The sequence below is a fragment of the Melospiza melodia genome, chromosome Z, assembly GCF_035770615.1.
Source record: "Melospiza melodia melodia isolate bMelMel2 chromosome Z, bMelMel2.pri, whole genome shotgun sequence".
Lineage (NCBI taxonomy): Eukaryota > Metazoa > Chordata > Aves > Passeriformes > Passerellidae > Melospiza > Melospiza melodia.
In genome coordinates this window covers 19272180-19290852 of record NC_086226.1, presented here as the reverse complement: position 1 = coordinate 19290852, position 18673 = coordinate 19272180, and the positions used below count along the sequence as shown (strand labels likewise).

Here is an 18673-nt window from a genome sequence, read left to right as displayed (position 1 = left end):
GGCAATGAAAAATTCCTTCAGGTGTTTCAGTCCTGACAGTATGTCTTGGAGATATTTTCACCTGTGTTTCCAGTAATAAACTTTTACTGTATTTACACTGACTACAGAGAGTTGAAGATGTAGAGTTTGGCTTGCTCAAGATACATTTTTCCTGAACAAAGTCAAGCAGACATGAAACTTATTTTGCTGTCTATTCATATTATGCCTGGTCTACAGATCAAATAGGCATGGGCAAGAGGTTTGTAATTGATCTCTGTTTACATATGGTAGCTTTGCGACTAAAAGCATTAATTACTGGCAGGTTTGACCCTCAACCTGTACTGTGGTGCGAATATAACCACAGATTAATTTTTTTTGAGTGTTTCATAGAACACATTTACTTGTTCAGAGAGAAAAGGAAGCATTAACCAAATGGTGAGTGAAGTGTGGGAAAGTAGCACCACGAGCCCCCAGCTGCACCAAGAGCCCCAAATTGCACTGATTCATCCCCACTCTCACCTCCTCTGCGTGCTGATCCTGGATCTCAGCACAGGGGCCCTTGGTTCTTGCCTGAGCTGTACTGGGGTTATTCCTGTTCTGTGTGCTGTTCTTGCTGACATACCAGAGTTTGTGGCCTGGCCATGAACTTGAGTCATTACCTTGCCATTGTCTCCAGTCACTGGGCTGCTTACAGGTCAAGTTACTCTGCAGGGAGGTCACAATCGCTTCGCTTCCAAGTTGTCCTCTCTCATGGTGTACCCGTGCCCTGGCTGCTCTGTGTCAAGCACAGCGAAATACCCGATACTGATAGTCTGTGCTTCTGGGAACCGGAGATCCACATTCAGGTTCCTACTTCTAAATTTATAAGCTAAAAACAAACCAAAGTTCCGCTCTTCGTACATTGATTTAAGTTAGCAGCAGTGCTCATACTGCATGTGAAATGGAGATGCAAAGAATTCCGAAGAGAAAAGACAGGCTCAAATAATAATACCTAAAAATATGGTGGTGGTAGCAGTGACTTATAGATCCTTGTATTTTCAAAGTTGGCTAAACCCATCCTAAAATGACCTCTTATGAATAGAGTTGTTAAGTTAGAATAGCACTAGCCTGTTCCTCACACATACATATTGTCAGCTCAATAAGAAAAATAATTAATAATAAAATATATTTAAAGATGTTACTGGCTTTTACCTAATTTTCAAACTCATCTATTGCTTTTAAAAAGTCATTTGTGGGGCTGTCTGCCAGGTCTGTCTTCCCTTTGAGTGAAAATAAATTCTTCTGTAGCCCTAATTTTATTAGTATTTGAAACTATCCTACCACTCTGTTGTCCTAAACTGAATTTGAGTGTGCAGAAGACTATAAATCTCATCCCAACTGCTCAAAATCAGATCACATATCAGAACTGCAATTAAATTAATCCTGAATTTTTTAAAGGAGAAATTGGGCAAGGTTTCATGCATGTCAAGAGTGTTCTGTTCATGTTAGTCTTAGAACAAATCATATGTAAAAGTATAAAGCCATGTTAAAAACATACCAAGTAGCATTGCCAGTTTGATGATTGTGAATGCATTTCTTTGTGCATCTGGGCCAAACTGCTGGGAAATACCTGGCACAATCACAGAAGTGTTGCCTAAGTTTCTGAGCCTTTTTCCATGTCAGGTCCTTTTGAGTTGTTTTTTTCTTGGTGGGCGGGGGTTGGTTGTTGGTTTTGGTTTTTGTTTGTTTGGGTTTTTGAAGTTTTTATTGTTTGTTTTTCCAATTTTAATTTCTGTTGAGTGTCTCATTGCCTCTCCCGGACTCTGTTGGGCATGTGTGGGAATATGCAGTTAGCTCTAAAATAATTTTTTAACCAGTAATTTTTAAATTATTGTGAGATTAGTCTGTCCAGTAAAATCCGAGTCGTTAGGAGTAGCCATGCTGGAGATGGTTTTGGGTAGCACAGTAAAAGCAACGGGCAGGCTCATAACACCGCTGGTTTCTATTTTGATACTCGATTGTGTTATTTTCATGGTAAATGACCTGGCGCGGTCAGCGGGCGGGACAGCGAGGGGACATTCCCACTCTGGGGACACCGCACGGAAGGGGCATCTCGCCCCCACGGAGCCTGCACGGGCACTAACAGGCTTTGGGGTAGGATCTCACTACGCCAAGCAACGCGCGGCTGGGTAAGCTAGCAAAGTGACTTCGCAGCATTCCGGAGTGCCTGGACCACTGATGCACCTCGAACGGCTTTCTGACTGCCCTGAAAACCCAGGGCACTACAGCTAAAATGGTTTGGCTAGCAGCTCCCTCGTGTAATAGTTAACGTCAAATAGATTTAAAACAGAACATAATGAATGTGTTTTTTTTCATTGCTTCTCGATAATTTCTATACTTCCTAATTCAATTTGAAAGTGAAAGGACTTTAGATGGAGTAGTAGTATTTTGGGAAATATATGGATGAATTTTTAGACCCAAGAGGTACTGCTTACTGATTTAAGTTACATGTCCATTAATTATAAAGAGGAACTTGGACCAGTGTTGGTTGAATGCTGAGGCCTAGATTTTTAACATTAAATATTAATAATTCCTCCTTTTCCTCCACCTTTATCTCCCTCATGCTCTCCTTAACAGAGCTGCATTACTTTGTTTTTCTTTGGCTACAGATGTCTGCTCTTACAAGGCAAAGTGCATGTACAATGTGTAAACATTTTAAATGCAGTTTCTTTCTCAGAAGCATAGTTCTGCTAGGAACTTGTAAATATAGTCCATCTAGAATGAAAAGTGCTTCTGTTGAGAAATACCTAGAAATCATTACTTAAGTGCATAGGATTATAATATTTTATTATGATAATACATGAAAAAAATTAATTATGTGCAAACAGTAGTTTAACATTGTAACGGCCTTGACAGATTACAGAACAAAACTTCCCATCTGATTTTTATATCAATTCCCCAGTTTACTGAAAACTGCATTAACATATATTTAGATGTTACAAAGAAATCAACACAGTTCTAAACACTGACATGACATGGTATTTAAACTTACAATGCATTTTAAAAATATTTAATCCAAGTAGTGTTAAAGGACCACTGTCAAACTCTTATGATTAAAATTTCTTAAGTCTTAACAAAAATAATCAGAAACCATTCTCTTAACTTAAGATAATTTAAATATTGTTTATCTGTTTATAGTAGTGAATTTTTCATAATACAAAAAATAATTTCATTACTCAAAAAACTACTTTCATTTGGATTAGCAGCAATTTACTAACAAACTCCACTTTGGGTTACATGCATGTAAAGTTCATTTCTGAGCTAGGAATTATCCCCTAGATTTTGGTAGAGTAAAAAAGATTTTGGTTACGTACTTAGTGGACTTAAGCTTAGCTTAACAGGGCATTTTGAGAGTGATCTGACCATTTAAGGATCTTTGCTGATAGAGATACTGAGCACAGATTTAAACACAAATTATGGAGGATGGAGGTTATTCTTTCCTTCTGGACTGATGTTGCCTGTGAGTCTTGTCGTAAAAGCTCAGGCTTTAAAATATAGTAAAATCTGACTACAGAGATTCTAATATTGGATCAAATGAACAAACTGATAGAAGTGTAACACAGAATGCCAATTCAAAGTGATCTTACTTTTCTAGTGAACATCTGCAAAACTTGACATCCATATTGGCAGGCTTTGGATATCCTGGTGACTCCTTTAACGCACAGGGTTACCACCAGGGCTCCCAGAGTCTTCACAAAAGCATTGTTTAAAAAGAATGATTATTTCTGGTGTTACACCAGATATATATACCTTTAGAGATATATATACCTTCAGCCTGCTTCCCATGCTGTTTTTGTATTTCTTCCTCTGCCAACTGAGGCAAAGATAAACACCTCTTGGTTTTATGAAATAAGTCTACCCACTGAACACTCCTCACGTCATACACTGATGTACATGGATTTCTCAAAAAAAAAGAGACCGTGAACTGACTGGTAACAATTCTTTGAAGTGCTGCATCTCTGTATATGGCCTGCCCACTCACAATTTTGCTTCAGCTTGGAGATAGGCACTTCTAAAAAGAACTAGGCAACAATCAGTACAAATCCTGGTAAAGAATATATTCACAGTAAAGGCAGGAGTGCAGTCATCTATGAAAAGGAAAAAGCCTTACCTAAGATACTTGCTTTTATCATATTTATACAGAGTTGCTTTTTAAATTTTGTAATAGGTTGGTGTTTTTTCCACAAAAATTTGCATCTATTTAGAAGGCTATCAACTTCTTCTCCCTCATGCCTTAGACAGAGCACAAACCTCTGGCTCCCTTACTACTGGCTATGATGGGGGCAAAACCTTCTGCATGAAGTGAAAGCCAAAAAAGAAAAGTTAAACTGCACTAAAATTTGAGAGAAACATTTGCAGTCTTTTTTGGAACACATATATGTCTATGTACAAAAATAAATTCTGACAGTGTCCATTTAAAAAAGTTAAATATATACAAACTGTTAGAATAATTACACAAACTAACCATTTCAGCAGCTTTTAAATATCACACATTCAATTTTCATAAACAAATTGCAATGCTATTTAGCATTTCTCAATATATTCAACATATTTTTTGGAACAAACTCAATGCAACACACTTTACATTTCAGAACAACCATGTGCAGCACATACTTAGATGCAAACAGTAAACCATTTGAATTACATTCACTTTGTGATAAGAAGTGTACTGGCTGCTTAATGCAGCACCTTCACCATGGCAAGGTCATGGTAAAGTCTCAATCCCTCCCCTAACACCAAGTTACAACACTGTCACATAAAAATACCCTTTAGCATAAACAAATGCCTTAAGTTTGTCACAGTTCCCTTCTCTCAGCTTTCCAGAACAACAAACTCTCCAAATATTTTTATAAGCTGAAAAAAATAAACACATCCAGCAAAATCTCAGTCCACTTTGTACAGGGTAATGTAACACATTAATTCACTAGTTCACAAATTGTCTAATTGCTAACTCACAAGCCTACAAGCAGAACAGTTCCCTAGCCAATGGTGAGTGAGAGTGCTCCTGCTCGCTCCCTCTCTCCTGGTGCAGTGGTTCCCTGCACCACACCTGGAAACATGAAAGCCTCAACAGTCTGTCTGCACCAAAAGCTTTTGTGATAAACTGATGTATCTGTGACTTACAGCTTCAAAGTTTGGTCTATAGAATTGCCACGTTGCAGAGATAAAGCTTCAAGTGGTGAGAGGTGCAGCAGATAACCATGCCCACGGGTGGCAATGGCTACAGAATTATCACTTTCTGCTCACACACTCCTGCATAGGTGTTGCTCCTGCTCTGACCTAATGGCACTGCTCCTACCACACGCTAGATCTTAGCAAGAGTTCTTTTAGGTCAAAACCTGAGCAGGAGGTGATGAATAATCACAAGTCTAGTACTATATCAACAAGGTTTCAAGCATGAATGTTAAACCTCTCCTTTTAGTATATATCCATCTGCCAGAGTTGTAACAAAAATAAAACAATATATTTCATTTTAAATAAATAAAACAATATATTTCAATAAAGCAATATATTGCAATACATGTAAAAAAATGCTCTGAAAAAGTGGAAAGAAAAACTATAGCTTTGGCTAAAGCTACTAGTTTACAGAGTTTTTATAAAAATAAGAATAAAGTAAAACAGGGAGAATATTTTAAGCTCACCTGTATCAATTGGCCATCTTTTTGCTAACACATACTGCTTCTGCTTGTTATTGATGCTTTTACAACCCATTTGGTTTTACAGCATGTGACAGATCACACAAAATTAACTGTCACTGAGAAGTGATTCTTGAATTTGCAACACGAAGTGCTATGCTTGCAATGGATCTCATAGCACACGTAGAGATCTTGTGACAGATTCCAGCTTGGGAAATGTAGTTGGAAGCTAAACGATACAGCCTTTCTGCTCCAAATATGTTAAAGTGCCCAGGTAGTACCTTCTCCACAAGACCTCTATCTACTAACTCCATCAGGCGCTGGCAGCTTGCAATGTAGTCACTGATTCTGCTGTAGGGCAGCCAGTCGATCATAGATCCGTCATACACCACATCTCCGCTGAACAAAATCTTCCGGTCCTTGTCATGTAAGCAAATGCTGCCTCGTGAATGACCAGGCATGTGCATGACAGTGAGCTGTCGATCTCCGAGGTTGATCACATCCCCTGCAAACACATTTGTTACAGGAAATTGTATGTATTTGCCATGTTTCTTAAATGACATAAAGAGAACTACCTACTCGTATGCAGCGTTGATACATACTACCTATTGCAACAGTGGGAGTGGGGCATTTATTTTCTTCGTGAGTGCCAAAGAGGTGTCCAAAATACAAGCTTAGCAAAAAGGTATTTTCCAATTATACTAATGGTTAACACAGGCTTGGGTTGTGTTAATGAAATACACTCGCATTCTAGTAAATTGCACAATGTGAAAAGCAATGCAGTAGAGAAAATAAAATGGGAACAAAAAGAACACAACTAAGCTGGTTCTTCAACAGTTTGCAAAGAACATATTTCACAATTTATTATAATTTTACCCTTAGTATTGCACTGCTGTTACTCCTAAAATGCATAAGGCTAAAACGTAAGACAGGTACACACCGGTCTTGACACACTTTCTTCACTTCATTCATTAAGACATAAAAACAGAACTTTCTTACCATTAGGTCATTTTTTTGACAGCTTAAATGTGAATGCCTTTTAATTGTACCAGCCACTGAACTGATACTTGTGTTTCATGTCTCAGTTAACATCTTAGAAATTCTGATGCTACTCTGGCAGCCAGTGTACTTGCTCTTTGACAAAACTATTTTTTTGAAATAATCCTCCCTACTTTTTGACGAAAAAAACAACTTAAACTTCTATTGATTTACTATAGTTAAATGTCACTATAGTTATTTAACTATTATTACAGTTAAATGTCATCCAATCTTTACTGAAGCCTTCAGTAAGTTCAGTTCTGCTTTTCCAGCACTTATGTGGGATGGCCTAATAAAGCCAAGAAAAGAGTAAGCACTGTGCCTAAGGTGTCACCTGTCTGACACCCACTCTTTAACATCTACTGAACAGTATTGCACAGTTTAGGTGCTTTGTTAACAAAAAACCTAGTCACTGTCCCCCATTAGAGACTAAATGATCTTTTTTTTATCTGCAACAAGCCACTTTTGTAACTGCTACATCAGTAACACGTGATTTTTAAAATTTTACATAAGTCAGGTAAAATTCAGTAAATGTATTTATGTAAAATTCACGTAAATTTTGTAAAATAAAAAGTATTCTCAGTAGATATTTCAGGAATTGTCCTGTTATCTGCACTTTCCATGTTTTGACAGCTTATCAACAATGAAGATCACCTGATGTCAGAACATGACCTGCTGACATACCGTTTGAAGCCTAAGGATAAACCTGGGGTATTCAGTTAGTCAACTAAAACATTACTGAGTGATTCTTATTCTAGATGGAAAAAAAACCCGCCAAAACCTTTAGTAAAAACGGTTTAACCCAGTACAAGTCGTTTTGGTCCCATGCTGACTGCGGGTGGCTTTCAGGTCCACAGGAGTGACAAAATTAATCGGTTTGATTATTTTACACGAGGAGCTGGGTAAACCAAGAGGCGCTCAGCGGCAAAGAAGCAGCTCCGTAACACCCAGAGCACTGTGCCCAGCACCCCTCGGCGCGGCGAGGCCGCCCCCTTACCCTCGTGCAGCAGGCGACTGGGCCGGACGGGCGGGACGCGGAACTGCCGGGCGCTCCAGCCGGGCCGCGGCGGCCGCGCCACCTCCCGGTCTGACAGCCACGTCACGGCCTCGTAATTGTCGCCTTGGAGCAGCGCCGACGCCTCGGCGCTGTGCACCGCCACCTCCTCGAAGTGCTGCAGCCCGCCCGAGTGGTCGAAGTGGACGTGGGTGGCCACGGCCAGCAGCGGCCGCGGCCCGGCGCCCTCGGCCGGCGCCAGCAGCCCGGCGTCACGCAGGTAGTCGGGCAGGCTGCGCAGTCCCAGCCCCGCGTCGATCACCACGTCTCGCTGCGAGCCCCGCACTAGCCAGATGTTGGCCCGGTTGCCCGACTCGTAGAAGCGTTCCTGGATCCAAAAGATACCGCCGCCCAGGGGCTTGTGCGCGAACCACTCCAGCGCCGACATGGCCCGGCCGGCGCTGCGGGCCCGCCAGCCGCCCCCCAGCAGCGCCCCGGCGGCGGCACGGGCGGGGCGGGGCGGGCGCGGGCCCGGCCCACTGCGGCAGCGGCAGGCGGAGCGTGACCGGGCCGGGTGAGGCGTGGGGAGGCCCGCAGAGGGTCTCAGCTGCAGCGGGGCTGGGCGCGGGTTTGAGCCCCCTTCGCCGCTGAGACCCGCCGACGGAGGGGGTCGTAAAGGCGGAGCGCTGCGGCCGTGCGGGGAGCGGCGGGACCCTCTAGGGGTGACGGGCCGTCAGCGAGGGGCGGGGAGCGGGAGAGGAGCGGAGAGCAGCTGAGAGGGCTCTTCTCACACGGCAGAGGTTAGCGACCCTCAGGACAAATACCTTCTCCCCCTCACCTTCACTGGCTTTAGTTTAAAAAGACACCCACATAATCTCAGTATTTAATGTTCAGTACTTTCTTTTGTATATGTTCTTCCCTTTAACTGATGGCACCTGCCTCTCAAAATCAGAGAACACAAGCACCAGAACACGATCGGGAATTTTGCTGTGAGGAAAGCGTAGGATGCCGAGAGCTCGTCTGAGCGCTCAGTCTTCTTAGGTCTGCTGTTGTTGCACCAGCGGTCCGGCAGCTGTCGGGGATCCGGATTCCACGGGCCTTTCCCTCCTGAAACATCAGCTGCCTTCCCCTGACTAACTGCCCGAGAAACTGCATACGTAGGTTTGGAGGAAATTGAAAAGCCTAAATCTGAAAGTCTTCTCTTTTATAGATGAAACTCAAAGTACTCATAAACAAGAAAATACACCCTGTTGATCCTTTAGAAATCCCCCAGGGTAAACAGAACACTGGTTGGGGTAACTTTATCGTCCTTAGTGGCTTAGTTGTCTAAATCTTCAGGATTTTTTCATCTATCACTGTCACTTTGTGCTTCAGTAAACATAAACATTCTGAGGTTTTTAAAAAATTGTAAGTTTGGGTAAAAATGTGAAGTTGAAATGCTGCCAGTTTTTAATGCTTATTCTCATCAGACTGATGCAATGTAATTTTAAGAGAATTTACTAAGAATTAATTTTAAAGCAGTTTTTAAAAAATGTACCCTCATATTCACTACATTTAATGCCTTTCCTTGTTAGCTTAGCGTCTCATTTAACTTGTGTTGTGTTGTTCTGCTGTTTACCTTTTTTTTTTTTTTTTTTGATCTATATAATTGCTCATGTTTGGGGCTTTACAGTGTCTTTTATCTCTCTATTCTGCAAGGCTCACATCTTGCTTTTCATGCTATTCATCCTATTTTCAGAGGACCTTCCCTTCCCTTCCCTTCCCTTCCCTTCCCTTCCCTTCCCTTCCCTTCCCTTCCCTTCCCTTCCCTTCCCTTCCCTTCCCTTCCCTTCCCTTCCCTTCCCTTCCCTTCCCTTCCCTTCCCTTCCCTTCCCTTCCCTTTTTTTTTCTCAAAAAAATATTTATTTAGGTCTCTGTGCTTATTTATTCTGTACTGCAGAGTGGCATGGAAATATAGAATATGATTTTGTTTTATCCACATAGACCTTATTTCTGTTGAAAGTAACAAGTTGGAAAAAAACTGGCATCAACATGTTTTCTGTGGCCTTAATAAAAAGGTCTTTGCTTCTGTCTGGGGGGAGCCAGGTGCACTCGTACAGGTGCAGCCGTAAGTCTGGAACAACCTGGTGGTACCGAGCAAGTACAGTGACCTTGCAGTTACTAGTGAGCAGCTCACGGGATTTCTGGGTTTGGACCTTGCACCAGTCTGAGTCGTCTGTGGGAGTGATCAGTATCACAGTGCTTCAGCTTCTCTTGGAGCCTATTTATTGGCATCTTCCCCATTCTCACATTTTGATTTATTTGTCAGCCCATGGGTCATGCAATTAATGAGATGAAGCTTGGTGTAACATGAAAGTGGAGAGAAATGACTGTAAATGTTTTGGAGACTCTTTTTCTTTTATGACCTTTTAAAATATTTCAGTTAGAAACAACAAACTTTTTTTTTTTTTCAGCAGTTATCTTGCAGTCCTGCTGGAGTTTTTCATGACTTTTGATTATCTTAATTACCTCTTTGCCTGGGTCACTTTTTCAAGATCCAGAAATAGTTACTAAGATAAAGGACAAAAAATAGTCAGGATGAAGAAGTCATGAATGACAAACACAAACTGCCTTTTGGAGTAAAGTTCAAAAAACACACTAGAGTGTAGTCACAGAAAGTTCAGGATTCTTAAACTTTTTTTCACCTGTTTCTGGTTCTTCTGGTTGAACCAATACAGTGCATCTAATTTCAGGCAGGCAGAGGTGGCTAGCAGAAATAAGTGAATGAAGCTGATTTTATGCTTGTATCAAATTTACAGTCTGTGGAAGAATCTGAGATGGGCATTGAAAATGGCTTGCTATTTAAAAATGATTTCTGGTTTTAAAATGCCTGTAGTCTTTGTTAGATGCTAACTTTCTTGGTAATATGTACATCAATTTGAAATGTGTAAGGAAAATATATCTTTAAAGATCTATAATGTTTTCAGTACATCCAATGGGTCAGGTAGAGGAAGAGGACATGCTTCATCTGCCTTCAACATGGAGGCTATTGGCTTTGGTAAGGATGCAGATGAAATATATTAACACCCCTAAGAATTTTGGATTTTATAATAATGTAAATCACCATTTTTCTTAATTCATCATGAAAGGGGCTTTCCTGCCCCTTTGCTAACTGTTGTATCACATATTTAACTGGATTGCTTGCAAGGAGTAGGTGCATTGAAGTCCTCATCATGATTTGGTTTTCTGGACATTGCAAGAATAGATACACTGGATACTTGTATTTGTCTGAAATGAGTTTACATTAGTCTTTGAAGCTATAAATTTGCTGATTTTAGAAAATTACTATTTATGCAAACATGAAAGATTGTGTATGATTGTCCTGTACTGCAGAAGCCAGCATTTGAAAATAACTGAAAGATCCTTTGTGTAATTAAGGGAGCGTAATTGAGACTTGGCATTTAGGATGTATTTGAAAATCAAAGGGGAATAAAGACCATCTTCTGACTGCATTTTGATGTGCAGGGAAGCTTTTGACTTACTGAACCATATATTATTCATCCTCTTAATCCAGCATTGCAATTAAGATGTGTGATTTCATATTACTAAGTCACCTGTAACTGTTTTTCATGTGAATGTTGCAGTTTGCTTGGTAGCACAATTCTGTGCCATCTGAATTCTGTATACACTGCATCTTTTGAGGTACAGTCAGTCTAACAGGAGAATTACTAGCCCCACTATATTTAATGTAGACCCTGGAGAAGGTAAAAGGCTTTCTTCCTTCTGTGAACAAAATTTCAGAACCAAATTAAACTTCTCAGGGCAAATCTGGTGTCATTCAGGAAAATCAGAGTTAACCTAGCTGTATAAGTAGAATCAATAAAAAATTCAAGTGTTGATTTAATGACTGGACAATGACAAAAAGTACGTTACAGCTTTGACTAACTTACAGTGAAAGTATTTGAAGCAGTGGATTATTGCTGTTGCATATTCCTATTAGACACTTTCTGAGTTCACACAAAGTTTCTGTAAATGCAATTAGAAACTCAATTAAGGAACATCAGCAGCATTAAGTGATTTAAAGTGTTGGCCAACTTGCAAATATAGATGGAAGCAGTAAGCTCCTTTCATGGTCCAGATCTGGGACTTCTGATACACTTCATGCTTCTGATACACTTCATGAGAGAAACAACATCCATTCTATAATTGTGCCTGTAGTATTCTGGATACTTTTAAAACTGTTTTTGCATATTTATCTTTCTTACTTTCAAGGTTCAAGCTAAACAAAAACAAAACACCCCAAAAGCAAACCCCCACAAAAAACCTCCCTCAAATCCCAAAAATCCAACCCTTAACATTTCATTTAAATTCATTTGGTAGAAACTGTGTGAGGGCCTGGTTTTAGACAACACAACCTCATGATAATAGTCATGAGAAGAGTGTCCATGTTATTAGATAGCATACTTAATGTAGCTGTAACACTATCATAGAAGTGGTTAAGAAAAATACCAATCTGACTGAAGAGAGAAGGAATAGTTTCTGAGAAAGTTTGGTTGGTGAGAATAATTGCTTTTGGCAGTTAAGAGTTTAGGGTTACTATGAATGACTGTGTAACAGTTTTAATAATTTTTTCCCTTGATTTTGTACAAAATGCCACATCTGAGGGGTGGGTTATAATTACATCAGTAATGGTCTTAATTTAAAAAGCTTGTTTTTATCTCAGTTGTAATGTGCAGTTGTCCCTGGGACTGCATTCTGTGGCAAAAGTGGTCTAGCTTTAAGAAAACTGTGGAGTAGATTATTTTTTACCTATATTTTCTGTTACCTGGTTAACATAACATTTTGTAAAACTAAGAGGGTGTTACAAAGTGGGCTGTAAGCAGGAACTTGATAAATTGTCTTTGCTACAAGAGTGAATGGATTGTTATAAAACCTCAGAGCAGTATCTATGAGCCAGGTGGTCCTTTGAAGTGTGAGAAGGGAAACGTTTTATTAGTTAGGATGTATCTGTCTATCTTTCATTATTCAGGTAGCAAATGAAAGCCCTGTCTCCTTCTACCTGGAAATTTTGATGTGAAATGTGCCAAATAGCATAGATTTCCATCATCCAACACTCATTTTGAGAGAATAGCAGGCATATTCTATAGAAATTTCTTTACTTACCCTACTATGTAAGTTACGAATCACTCATATTTTCCTGTGCGTGTATCTGCCAAGATTGGGTGACTGCCACCTTGGCAGTGGTTTGGAATTAGTTCCTTGGTTGTGAGTGGCAAGAGTCAGTCAATGTATTTTTTTACTGATGGCATCAGCAATTTTTTCCTCACTAAGGAGCCTTGAACTGAAATCAAAACTACTTCTTTCTTTTCCTCTCTTTGCTGGTAGTTTCCTACATCTATGAATGCCCCTTGAGACAATGTTATTTTAATTGTAGACTCTTTCATGCACAATTTTGAGAAGGTTTTCTGTTTGCCTTCATAATAACTAAGTTTAAGATTTAGCTTCATCTATGATGTCTTCTTTTTCCTTGGTGAGTACGCACCTGAAGGATGGAAAGCCACAGAGAGACCTTCTCCAGTCTCCAAACAGACTGGAGAAGTGGGTGCATGGGAATCTCATGTAATTTTAATAGTGAGTGCAAGTGCTGCACCTGGGTTGGACCAGTGCCAGCACGTTGAGGGAGGGATTGTTCCCCTCTTCCCTGTTTTGGTGGGACCCCACCTGCGGTTCTGCATAAGCTCTGGGGTCCCAGAACAGGAAGGACATGGACCTGTTGGAACAAGTCCAGACGAGGCCGCTCAGTTGATTACAGGGAAGGAGAACTTCTCCTATGAGGAGAGCGTGAGAGAATTGAGATTATTCAGCTTGGAAAAGTCTTCAGGCTGACCTAATTGCAACCTTTCAGTATCTGAAGGGAATTTACAGAAAAGATGGGGCAATAGCATGTAGTGACAGGACAAGGGGGAATAGGTTCAAATTGAAAGAGAATGGGTTTAGATTAGACAGACATTAAGAAGAAATTCTTTACTGTGAGGGTGTTGAGGCACTGACACAGTTTGCTCAGGGAAATTGTGGATGCCCCATTTCTGGAGGTGTTCAATGCCAGGCTGGGTGGGGCTTTGAGTAACCTGATCTAGTGGAAGGTGTCCCTTCCCATGGCAGTGGGGTTAGAACAAGATGATGTTTAAGGTCCCTTCCAACTCAAACTCTTCTGTCATTCTATGAGTCTGTGATTATGTGCTAGAAGTTTTTGACGCTAAAGGTCAAAGGCTATCTTTGTTACTATTTTTTGTAAAATATCTGCAAATATTATCCCTACTTGGGTTAACAGTGCAATCAGGTTCAGTAATTTTGCACTAAGTGGATTTTGCATGTGGTAATTTGTCAAGAAAAAATGTGACTGATTTTAAAATACTAAAGTTTTGGTATTGCTTTCGGCATTAGAGATTGTATGTAAAAGGTTATTATCTATGTATAAGTGGATGTACTTGCACTGTATGACTACTGTATTATTTACAATGAATTTCTCAATTTACTTCTTGTGCCTAGAAGAAGGTTAAATGGATTAAAGTGTTTAGCTGCTGTTTTGGATAGGATGCAAAGCTCTTCCATTGCAGAAGTACTGGAAGTCTTGGAAGCTGGTGATCAGACACAACCTTTTGAGACTTGGGAATACTGGATGCTATTTATGAATAACACAGTGATGTTAAATGTTTCTCACTGGTTTTGTAATAAAGGTTTGATTGTGAAACTCTTGAAGAGTAGAGAGTTACTGTTATATTTGATGTTTCAACTTAGTCTCTGAATAAATCTGCATTTAACAATTCCGTGCTTTTCCAGGATAAAAGAATAAATTATAGTATTTGGTGTTTTTTGTTTGTTTTGGGGTGGGGTTTTTGTTCAGTTTTTTACTGTTTGACAACGAGAAACTGTTCAACACGGGATTGGAAAAATATACTCTATGTTCAGTTACAGGTAAATATCAAGGACTGTGTGGATGGCCTTGACTGTGAACTGAGTAACACTTTCTCTGTAGCAACTGAGAGATAGTTAGGAGTACCAGGACAATGCAAAGGAGCAGGAAACGTGGGCACCAGGAATTAGCTGAGGTTATCGAAGGCTAATTTTCTATGAGCCTGTGAAATGCTCTGATATTTTAAGTATTTGATTCACTGTTTTTCAAACAATAAAAAGGGTAAGAAATTATTACCAAGTCATATATTCCTTCCAGTCCTGTATTTTGAGAGTCATTGTACTTGGCATGATTTTAGATCAAGGTGAGTATTGTTTTGTCAAAAAAAAAATAAAAAAGGAAAGACGGAAAGAATCTGCTTTTATTTATTTACCCTGTTGGAATAACTGATTGGCAGCACAAATGCAAACTTTAGCTCTCACTCTTACTCTCCTTTTCCTTTAGTCACTTCATAAGAGTTTTGAACGGGCAGCAAACATGGATGTTACTAAAAATAACCCAGCCTTATGTCTGTCCTGGGAAGCTATGTTTTAAAATATTAGCCTTCCCAAACCATATCTTTATAGCTCAGTACTGCAAACTTAATTACATAATAAGTAAGTTGAAGAGCCTGTTGGCCACTGGAATGACTGAACTTTGTCTCCTTGACATAGAAGCCAGTTGTCATTGTGTGGATAAAATGGCAATCCTGACTCCCGTTCCTCAATTTAAATTACAGCTAGAATTCCCTAAAACTGTTGTACTAAAACATTTTGGCATGTATGTAAATAGGATTGAGCACCCTTCCTTTCCCTGGTGGCAGGGGAAGGATTACTGCTGTAAATCATAATTTTTCTATATTAAAGCCATTTTTTGTACAGACAGGAGAAGACTCCCAGGAGAGATGAGACCAAAGAAGGCAAACAAAAAAGGTATGTTATATATTTTAAGAAACAAACATAGTAGTTGAGAGACAGAAGCTGTAACGGAGATACTTAGAGGAAAAATGCTAGAAATGTAATTAGTCTAAATCATTGAGGCTTTTGGAAATTTTTTTCCATAAATATTTTATTAGTGTGCCTTCTGTGATTTTTGCTTTGCTTCTGTAGGATGTTTTAACTTACTGGAACAGACTTACCTTCCTTTGTTCTGCCTTTTATGTTGGTGCACCATGTTAACATACAAGATATGTAACAATGAAAAATTAAAAAAAAATCCACAAATCTTTCTTGTTTTGAAAACTTGTATCTTTAGTCAGCACTCATCCTATTCAATAATAACTGGCTGTTCAGGTTTCCTTTCTATTTTGGTTTCTCAATTATCTTGTTAATGATTTGGTTGATTTTTGAATCTTTTAGGCCTTTTATATGTAACTTAATGTGGGTTATTTTCTATTTTCGCTGATTTTACTTTATTTTCAGCATTTGTCTGCAGAACTGTGAATCAGATCCTTGAAAAGCAGTTGGAACTGGTAGTGGTAGTTCTTAGAGAAAACCAGATATTTATTACACAGCATAATTTGTTTTTCAAAGTGTTTTCTAGTATGCATGACTTATTTTAAATTCTTTGTAGAAATCCATGGCCTCCTATGAGAAGAAACACTTGGCCTCTTGTGTTTAGCTGTCTGTTTATATGTAATTGTTTGCTTTCTTCCAAGTCTTTAATGTGTCATTTTTCAGTTCACAGATAAAACAGAAAAAGGAATGGGAATGTGCATAGTCACAGAGACTGGCTCAGCTGGAATCTTTGTTCCTTTTTAGAGCATCATTGAGAAGCATGATACTGTAAGATTCAACTGAAAATGAAATATTTATTTGCAAAATCTCCAAAGATGAGACCAGAATATACCTGGGTTTTATTCCAAAAGAAGAAACTCTGGGCTTTTATAAGCCTAAGCACAATAGTTTTCACCCTGAGATCATAAAAAGAGAATGACTGCTCAATGGGGCAGTGGGGGAATTTTTCTTTCTTTAGTTCCAGTTTCTCTACTGGCTCTTAAAAGTACATTTCTCTACATGTTATAATGGCAAAGATCAGCTGACCATCAGAATTTGATTGGATTAAAAACCAGGTTCCCCTAAAAGCAAAAACAATGTGAGGCTAAGGGTTTTTTGTGGACTCCTGATGATACATTTAGTTGTTGTTTGTTTTTTGGTTTTTTGGGGTTTTTTTTCTTTCTTTTTTTTTTTTTTTTTTTGTGGAATCCCGATGATACAGAGTTATATATTAGTCAGAAGGTTTGTACATAGCTGATCAATGATCCATTAGAGCTCCTGGTACTTGTCTCTTTTGACGCATAGCTTAGGTGACATTTTAACCATGGTGGAACAAAGGTGAACAAATCAACAGAATTTGTACAGAAATTCAAACCAAGTTCCTACCATTCTCCCTTTTTAGCCTGCAGGAGTGGTTTTGGGATCAATACAGATCCATGCACAGAGGCAGCTTTACTTTTACACACCTGCCCTCCCTCTTTCTGGTTTCCCTCGATGTTTTAACTGCCTTCTCAGTGACAAAGCTTTGGATAGAATTCCACACTGACCCTGGGCTGTGAAATGCAAAATCCTAGATACCAGCAGTGCCTGCTGAAAAGAAAAAATACATAAATAAGATAAATAAAAATGTCATCTGGGTTCAGTTGACATTGTAGGCCAGCCATATGCATAGGTATATAGCACTCAAATGTATGCATTTTAGCCCAAGTACTGGAAGACCAGGTATTAGACTGTATTTTATTACACCTCTAAGGTACATAACATAGGGAGCTATTTTGCTTCCATAGTTCTAACAATGGGTCAGTGTTGTCACTGACATATTTTATGAAAATCCTTTCGCTAGGATTTTTTTCCTGAGAAGCTGCGAGGCCTCAGAAACGAAATGTAAACAATAATTATCTGATGGCTGTGGAATGTGTTCTGGAGATGGTTTACCAACAGGTGCATCTTTGATTGGTCTCATGTGGTTGTTTTTACTTGATGACCAATGACAGCCAGCTGAGTTGAGGTTGTGAGCAGTCACAAATTTTATTATTCATTCTTTTCTTTGCTAGCCATCTGATGTCTTCTCTCTCTTTCTTTAGTACAGTTTTAATATATAATTTTCTTTTAATATAATATATACCATAAAATAATAAATCAGCCTTCTGAAACATGGACTCAAGATTCTCATTTCTTCCCTGGGGTTGCCTGCAAATTACACACCATATTTCTAATTTATAAGGGCCAAAGATGCCCAGCTCTTAGACACAAATCTCATGTCTGTTTGTTCTTTATGTATTATCTGTAAAAGCCTGCAGGAGGTTGTGCAGGGATGATAATTCTGAATTGCATTTTCTGCTTGTTTTCCTAAAAGCCTACTTCATACTGGATGTTTGCTTTGATGCTGTTCATGTTTTGCAGAGCAGATTGACTCCCCTGAGCTCTGTGCAGTGCTTTAGTCATATAATCCTTTCCTAGGCCAAAACACTGAAATAAACTCAATGTTATTTATGACTAATGCTTTTGATAAAATATAAGTGTTTTCTCAGCAGTTCCCAGTGTTCTCCGTCCTTGAGCATTTGGGGAACTTTGGTTTAGGGTGCTGCCATTCACATAACTCTTACCTGGGTATATAGTTTGCTATTTTTGATCTTTGCTCCACCATACAGTTAATCAGGGAGTAACTTGATAAAGATTATGCTCATGAATCAGGGGACTGTGCAGAAATACACAACATAGATTCATTAGATGAGAGCCAACTGTAGTCAAAAAGCCATGTAGCTGTATTAATCATGCCTTCTGTTAAAGCTAATGAACTTCTGCCTTTTTCTAACATCTACTTGTCTGAAGTATCCATCATTAATGTTTTGTGTAAGTCAGTAAAAATAAGTTTTTATTTTTTCAGGATGATTAAACATAACAAGTGAGATTCTGTTCTAGTTTCTTAGCATTTTTTTAGGTATATAGGTGACTAGTACTTCATGAAGCTGAATGTTGTATTTTAGCCCAGCCTTTGGTCAACTACTTGTTCAAACTGAATTTCAGCCTGGCCTTCTAGGCATCTCTTATGTAAATCAGA

At 39.2% G+C, this 18673-nt stretch overlaps 1 protein-coding gene and 1 long non-coding RNA gene across 3 annotated transcripts; one reads left to right on the top strand and one right to left on the bottom strand.

Annotated features, from left to right (window-relative positions):
- Nucleotides 1-2788: 2788 nt before the first annotated feature.
- On the bottom strand, nucleotides 2789-8180 carry MBLAC2 (metallo-beta-lactamase domain containing 2). The gene is made up of 2 exons (XM_063180026.1): nucleotides 7690-8180; nucleotides 2789-6159 (listed from the first exon to the last, which is right to left on the bottom strand). Exons 1-2 carry the CDS (start codon nucleotides 8132-8134, stop codon nucleotides 5771-5773), a joined length of 834 nt encoding a protein of 277 aa, XP_063036096.1. The 5' UTR covers nucleotides 8135-8180; the 3' UTR covers nucleotides 2789-5770.
- Nucleotides 8181-8406: 226 nt separating this feature from the next.
- On the top strand, nucleotides 8407-18145 carry LOC134432288 (uncharacterized). Of its 2 annotated transcripts, XR_010031283.1 has the most exons (4): nucleotides 8407-8486; nucleotides 8639-15397; nucleotides 15499-15549; nucleotides 16297-18145. It is a non-coding gene; the product is annotated as an uncharacterized LOC134432288 (long non-coding RNA). The 2 variants fall into 2 exon arrangements; XR_010031282.1 differs by having other exon boundaries at nucleotides 8427-15397.
- Nucleotides 18146-18673: the final 528 nt, after the last annotated feature.